Below are 6,862 nucleotides of genomic sequence, written 5' to 3'. Positions count from 1 at the left end.
GTACTTCACAACCTCTGTCAGGGAGGCCTGGGCAGACTTCCCTCTGTCTCGGAACCAGGAAGGAGTCTGACGTGCCTCAGTCAGGCCCTGCCCCAGTCCCACACGGTGAAGCCCGGGCAGCGTCAGCCACCGGGCACTGCCCACCTCCTCACAGACACACCCCTTCCCTCACCAAAGCGTGGCTGCAGGGGGCTGGAAACAGTTCTCTGCCCACAATTCACCATTTTTTTTCATTTCAGGAAATGTGACGTCCTGAATCGTGGATTTTCAGGTTACAACACCAGATGGGCCAAAATTATCCTCCCCAGACTCGTCAGGAAGGGGAGCGGGCTGGACAGCCCAGTGGCTGTCACAATTTTCTTTGGTGCCAATGACAGTGCGCTCAAAGGTACAGCCACTTGTGTTTCCGTAGTCCGTTTGTCACTGTTTTCTGTTACAGCCAACTTAAGTTTCTGCACTTTTTTCAACTGTTTTCATTATCTCACAGGAGGTAGTTTTGCCAAACTTACAGTGGGTTCCCCGAGTTTACTTCCAGTAATTTCTTCTGTCTTTAATGTCAGTCAGTTTTACCCCCGACTTCACAGAGGCCTGAGTCCTTGGCAGAACTGCAGTTTCTGGAGTTTAATGCTTTTGGACTCCATCTGGCCTGCGCTCAGTTCCTGAGGTCCCTCTTTAGCTGATGCAGTTGGCAGGAGAGAGCCCGCTGTAACATGTCGAGGTGCGACTCACACTGACGGAGGAAGGGCCGCTCTGGGCAGCAGCGCGGGAAGCAGGTCCGAACAGGAGGCGTGTCTCCGTATTTTTGGAAGAACTGTTGCCATGACTGGAGGCACAGCTGGCCAGCGCAGGCCCCTTTTCCTTCCCTGCTTGTGAAAGGAGGGCCCTCTGATCAGAGTACCTGAGAGGAGCAGCAGCTTCCAGAGGCTTCTCTGGTGCCCCGCCCCTCTCCACAGCGCAGGTGGGGCCCTCAGGTGAGGCTGAGAGCAGGGAGGGGGCAGCTGCCAACCGTGATGAAGGCTGCTTGCGCCTGTGAGGTTATAAACTACAGGTGTTGGCAGAGACTGGAAGTGCTCTCCGTGAGACAGAAATTTCCCAAAGAAGGAATTTCTTTCAATTCAGGCCAAGGAAAAACAAGTATGAAAACAGTGGAGGAAATTGCCAAGGAAAAAAATATAGATTTATGAAATAAAATAGCCTATGTCAAAAAAAAGAAAATGAGGAAAGGAAAATTAAGGAAAATATTTGCAAAAGCATGACGACAAAAGGTTAATGTTTTTAATGTAGAAATCAATCAGAAAAATATTCACTCCAATATTTAAAAATGGGCAGAGGCAGGAACAGATGGATCACAGCAGGAGAAATGTAATAGGCAGTACATGTTTGAAAATGTAATGCCTTCTGTCACGCACTAAATGAAAACTGAATCAAGGAATACTGGCGTTTTGACTCACATAATTGGGTTTAAGCAGCATTACTACAGCTGCCAAGCATGGAAAACAGGTGCTCTTGTAGGACCGGAGGAGGGGTGGGGACAGGGAGGACTTGAAATCTTTCTGGAAAGCTCCCATCCAGACCCCCCTCATCTAGAAACCTGGCCAGCCAGGTCCATGTGCAGAGACGTCTCTGCTCTGTTATTTACAACAAAACGTTGGCGGGCTGCACAGTGAGGAAGTAGAAGCATTCACTGTGGTCACCCTACAAGCCAGCACCAGGTTCCTGAGGACTCCTTGTGGACACACATGCTTATAATGTATGTTTAAAAAAAAACAGTATGAAAAACAAAAACACAGTATGGTCATTTATCTTTAGTGTGATCTTTTTTTTTTTTTTTTGAAGTATACATATCGGCTTGGAAAGGACTGAAAAGAAATATGACCAAGTGCCCACACTGGTTTTCTAGGGGGTAGGATCATGAGTGCTTTCACTTTCCCCCTGAATTACACTCTGTGGGGTTTGCAGAAAGCCTGCAGCGAGCCTGTGAGCTTGTCTGGGAGGAACCCTCGCAGTGGTGACAGCTGTGGCTTCGCTGTCACTGAGCTCCCTCCCGGCAGGCCCCGTGCTGTGAGTCTTGACCCTTGCTGATGTAACCTCACAGCAACCCCATGAGCTCCACCCTGTTGTCACCCCATTTTACCAGCAGGAAATGGAGGGCAGGAAGGTGGGTCATTTGTCCAAGGGCACAAGGCCAACCAGTGGCAAAGCCAGGCTAGAACCTGGGCAGGTTCCCTCCACAGCTCGGGTCTCATTTACAAATCCAGCCTATTGGGTTCATGACCACAGAACAGAAAGCAGGAGAGGCAAGCGCACTTACAAGGCTCCAAGCCAGGGCTGCTGAAGTCCGTTTTATGAAGAACCCCGCGCTGGAACTCTTCCCCCTTCCCCGCCCTCGGTGCCACACAGTTCCCTGGTGACATCACGATCGGGGCCCACCTGTGAACATGCATCAGCCTGACCTGTCACCCCTTAAAACAACCCTGCTTTGGGGCTGAAGTGTCTGTCTCCCTCCCGAACAGACGAGAACCCCAAGCAGCACGTGCCCCTGGAGGAGTTCGCGGCGAACCTGAGGAGCATGGTGCGGTACCTGCAGTCCGTGGACGTTCCCGAGGGCAGGCTCATCCTCATCACACCACCCCCGCTCTGTGAGGCCGCATGGGCGCAGGAGTGCCTCCAGCAAGGTGAGAGTGGGCTCCCGGACACAGGGCTGCGTCCTCTGGGGTCTGTAACTCCTGCTTTCAGTCAACAGAGGTCACAGAAGAGCTCCCATCATGTTTCCTGTTGACAGAAAGCATGTAGGGGCCAGCCCTTTGCAGAGAAACTGAGTGAGCACTGTGGTCTCATCCGGCTCTCACTTCCTCTGGTTCAAAGTTGACGGGTGGCTCTTCCCCCGTCCAGCAGTGGCCTCTCATTCCATATGCCAGTTCAGGCATGTGGGCCCCGCAGTCTTCCCCACACACCCCGCGCTGGCCCCCAGACTGACTCCATCCACCTCCAACCAGGGCTCTAGCCAGGCAGCTCAGGTCTCCCCGCCTGTCTGTCTGGTGTCCCCTAAACGCCCTTCATGGCTCCATTGGCCTTGGTTCCGTGCTGGGGAGCGGGACACACGTGACCTGCGAGGCCCGTCCTGTGTCCCCTGAGCCCCATGGTGGGCCAGCTCGGGTCCGTCAGCAGGCATACCCATTACCCTGCGCTGAGAAGCCCTCCAGGTCATAGGACTTGCACAGAGGGGCCAGCTCCTGGGTCTGTTGGTTGCACCTGGATTTTCTTTTCTCAATAGGCTGCAAATTAAATCGCCTGAACTCGGTTGTTGGTGAATATGCCAGGGCCTGTTTACAAGTAGCCCAGGACTGCGGGGCTGAGGCACTTGACCTGTGGACCCTAATGCAGAAGGACGGTCAGGTAGAGTGGAGTGCACAGTCCTGGCGGGGACCTGGTGCAGAGGGTCGGATGGGTGGTCCTCTCCCCCGCTGGGTTGGATTGGATGCGGGGGAGGACCTGGAGAGGCTCCGGGAGAGCCTGTAGTCGCAGCGGCCCTGGCTTGGCCATGTTCTCTCCCTGCATTCAGCAGCTGGCATCATGCTCTGGGAACCCCTCTGACAGGAGTTGGCATACAGTGAGACGAATGAGCAGTAAATGGTCAGATGGCGTGAGAAAGTACTGCTGCTAGAGAAAAGGGGCCAGCGGCTCTCAGTGCATCACGTCCGAAAGAACTTTCCAGGGGTCTAGAGCTGGGAAGGTCTTCCTTGGCAGTTACCTGCTCGGACTTCATCAGAGCAGAGAAAACTAAGGCCCAGGAGCGGTGTAGCCTGCAAGTCCTGAGCCAGCTCCCGATTCTGCCAGGCGGGGCGGGGCTCAAGCAGAGGGGGAAGACCCCTCCCCAGAGGGGAAAGGGCTCCCATGGTCAGTGTTCCTGAGACCGGGGGCCAGGGGGGTCTGGACTCTTGGCTGGATGGTATAGATCGTGCACCTGTCAATATAATATCCAGACTGAAGAGTCAAGACAGCTCAGGGCCCAGTGTGTCCAGCTGTTTTTCACGAGTTTCACTTTGTTGATCCCAGCCGAGTGCTGTGTTCACTCACTGATCTCTTCTCCCATCTGCTGAGCCGGAAGGACGCGTCAGCTCAGGTGCTCTCTCATGCTGTGAGCTTGGGGCGCTCCGTGTGTCCTACGTAGATGGTCGGGGCCTCCGCAGAGGACGGGGGGCCTGGGATGAGCTAGGGCAGCTCCAGAGGGCTGCCGGTCAGGCTGGGGACCCGCCAGCAGACCAGCACACGCCTTTAATCGAGTTCTCTCCCCCTCACAGGACTTTTCCTCTTATTTGTCAGATGGACTACATTTATCACCAAAAGGAAATGAGTTTGTATTCTCCCATCTCTGGCCTTTGATAGAGAAGAAAGTCTCCTCCCTGCCTTTTCTGCTCCCCTACTGGCGAGACATAGCAGAAGCAAGACCGGAACTCAGTCTCCTGGGAGATGGGGACCACTAGTCACTGAGAACCAGGTCCCGCTGTCTATCTACAGAACATGAAGTCGCTGGTGCACAAAGACACCAAGATAAGTGGCCAAATGATTTTTTTTTTTTAAACGTTTCAAGTCTTTTGCTCATGACTTTGGAACAAAAAGTACTATCTGCCACCAATATGAATAAAATCATTAGAATTTTCTTAGGACACCTTTGTACCTAGGTACATCATGTTTTGATAATAAATATTTATTGATTGATGCAGGTGTCATCTGTGCCACAGCTACAAAATATGCCCAGAGCAACTTGTTAATAAGTGGAAAAAAAGATAGACAGTTTTGTTTCTTAAAAAGTCACAATTTTATAAAAAATGGTTTTCTTGCATTCACTCATACATACACCCACACACCCCACTCACCTTCTATCCGATTGCAGAAGTGTAACTACAATGTAAGAATATCATGACTAGTTAAAGAGAGCAAATACCATAAGGTACAGGTTCAAGTATTAGTGTAACAGGTATCTGCGTAACAAACGTCCTTAGGAAAAAGGATATGATTTGTCACAGGTTTGGATGATTGCCCTCAAAACTTACAAGTTATCTCAGTTAAAATGTGTTGGCTGGTGAGCACATTTCAGTACTTAGCAGGGGAAAAAAGCTTTTAAAGCAGATCAGAATTCAACCTGATGGTTTTTATCCTTCACATAGTGAACGCAGACGTTACTGAAGCACTAGATCAAGAACGAACACAGGTGAATACCAAGGATTTTTAGAAGTCAGTTGTGTGGGAAGAAAGCCCCAGGCCAGCACATCACACCCCGTTCCTTTGGCAAGAACCATCTCACATACCCTCTTGGCCACTAGTGTTTGAGCAGAGGCAACCATACTCTTACTCTGAAGTAGTTCAGGTTTCTGAATGGCAAATGTTTTAAGAGCATGGTAACAGTGCTGATACATGAAGATACAAAACAGAAAAACTGCCCAAGCTAACTAGGGTCCAAAAACAGTTGGGAGGATTTTGTAGATTCATTTGGCTATAATTTGTAACCTTCACTATAAGCTAGATTGTTTTAATTCTAGAAATTAGAAATTCTAACAATTTAGAATTACATATTAACCTAACTAACTTAATTCCCTTCTTCTGTTACAAGTTCTAGGTATTACCTAGAACTACCTAGAAACAGAACCCACATTTTGGAGATAATGTATAACTTGTTGGTTTTATCTCCCTTTGTCTTGAAGGTAAAAAGGAAATCTGTGTCCTGTTACCCTCACACACAAACCACTACATGCCTATGTTCGCCAGGTCATTACAGTGTATTTAAAAAAGAAACTGATCATCTCCCTAATCAGTGCTGTTCTCAATGTAAAAAGTTTAATTTACAAAAACGTAAATATTCATAACCTAGTCCAGCCATAGTTTCTGCTTCTGCACCACAGGTTGAAAGATAAAGATCAAAAAAACTAAAACCTGAAAGCCTCAAAGTAAGCCAGATTCACCTTACCTCTTCAAAGGAAAAGGGCCTGACCACACCAGTATTACATATGCAAAGGAAGTCCAAACACATGACCAGCATCTGCTGTGAAGTCACTTCCTTATTTCTCTCAAATCCTCACAAAAAATATGCAGTGATTTGAGGTCAAATTCATAAAAAATATTCTGTCCACGAAGTCAGAGAGCCCAGTATGCGGCTGGGAACTAGCACTCGGTCTCCTTGCTGTCCACGCGGTTCTGACGCTGCAGCTTGAAGGACGAGGCCTTTTCACTTCTGGTGACCAGATGATCTGTAAGGTCCTCGAACGACTTGGCGGCTGCACTGCTATTTGGGAAGGGATCCTTCTCAAAGCCATCCTCGTCGGCATGCGAGTCTGTGCTGGGGTCCTCCTGGATGGTGTCCATCCGCTGGTGGTCCAGCTTTGGGGCCAGGGGTGCGGAGGGCACGGGGGGCATCACTGGGGTGGGCTGCAGGCGACCAGGGGTCTGGGGCGCAGGAAAGGGCTTGATGATGCGCACCGATGCTGAGTCCATGCTGCTCAGCATCTCGACGTTCTGGAGAGACACGGGACAGGGGGTGAGCCCCACCAGACGGCCGCACCTGTCAGCACCCTCATCCCCGCCCACCTTCTGAGGAAAGCAATTAAACAGCTGCCAAGTGTCCTGACAACCCGTGTGTGAAGACCCAAGAGAGTCAGAAGAACCCTTGTCAAGTTAAGATCCCAAGACAGGAAAAGCTCTCCAAACGTGAAAGTAAGTCAGCGCCGAACAGCCAACCACTCAGGGCTGCAGGGAGGGCAAAGCGGCGCTCCTCTGTCGTATCAGTCTCCATCCAAGAGACTGACTAAAAGGTCACCATCAAGAGAATTCACGTTCAAATCCTGCCTGCCAGAGAACAGCCCACCAG

General features: G+C 50.5%; 2 protein-coding genes across 4 annotated transcripts in view; one reads left to right on the top strand and one right to left on the bottom strand.

Annotated features, from left to right (window-relative positions):
- The first annotated feature begins 253 nt into the window (after nucleotides 1–253).
- Nucleotides 254–4,432, top strand: LOC122442086 (isoamyl acetate-hydrolyzing esterase 1 homolog). Its single transcript, XM_043469385.1, has 4 exons — nucleotides 254–388; nucleotides 2,514–2,675; nucleotides 3,275–3,396; nucleotides 4,324–4,432. The coding sequence occupies exons 2-4, from the start codon at nucleotides 2,570–2,572 to the stop codon at nucleotides 4,381–4,383; spliced, it is 288 nt and encodes a 95-aa protein (XP_043325320.1). The 5' UTR covers nucleotides 254–388; nucleotides 2,514–2,569; the 3' UTR covers nucleotides 4,384–4,432.
- A 255-nt stretch (nucleotides 4,433–4,687) lies between these two features.
- Nucleotides 4,688–6,862, bottom strand: part of ADAM17 (ADAM metallopeptidase domain 17) — a 41,901-nt gene continuing 39,726 nt past the window's right edge. For all 3 annotated transcript variants that reach the window (XM_043469382.1, XM_043469383.1, XM_043469384.1), the window contains one exon: nucleotides 4,688–6,510. In XM_043469382.1, the coding sequence (XP_043325317.1) occupies nucleotides 6,160–6,510 (351 nt within the window). In that variant the 3' untranslated portion in view covers nucleotides 4,688–6,159. The remainder of the gene's footprint in view (nucleotides 6,511–6,862) is intronic.

The sequence above is a fragment of the Cervus canadensis genome, chromosome 5 (assembly GCF_019320065.1).
Source record: "Cervus canadensis isolate Bull #8, Minnesota chromosome 5, ASM1932006v1, whole genome shotgun sequence".
NCBI lineage: Eukaryota > Metazoa > Chordata > Mammalia > Artiodactyla > Cervidae > Cervus > Cervus canadensis.
The sequence above is the reverse complement of the archived record's forward strand: the minus strand, read 5'-3'. Positions and strand labels throughout refer to the sequence as shown.

Bases quoted from the DNA above. Each gene is read 5' to 3' on its own strand.
- LOC122442086 (XM_043469385.1), top strand. From the start codon at position 2,570: ATGGTGCGGTACCTGCAGTCCGTGGACGTTCCCGAGGGCAGGCTCATC. The intron at 2,676-3,274 runs GTGAGAGTGGGC...TTTTCTCAATAG, and splicing joins GCAGGAGTGCCTCCAGCAAG to GCTGCAAATTAAATCGCCTG. The intron at 3,397-4,323 runs GTAGAGTGGAGT...CTTATTTGTCAG, and splicing joins TAATGCAGAAGGACGGTCAG to ATGGACTACATTTATCACCA.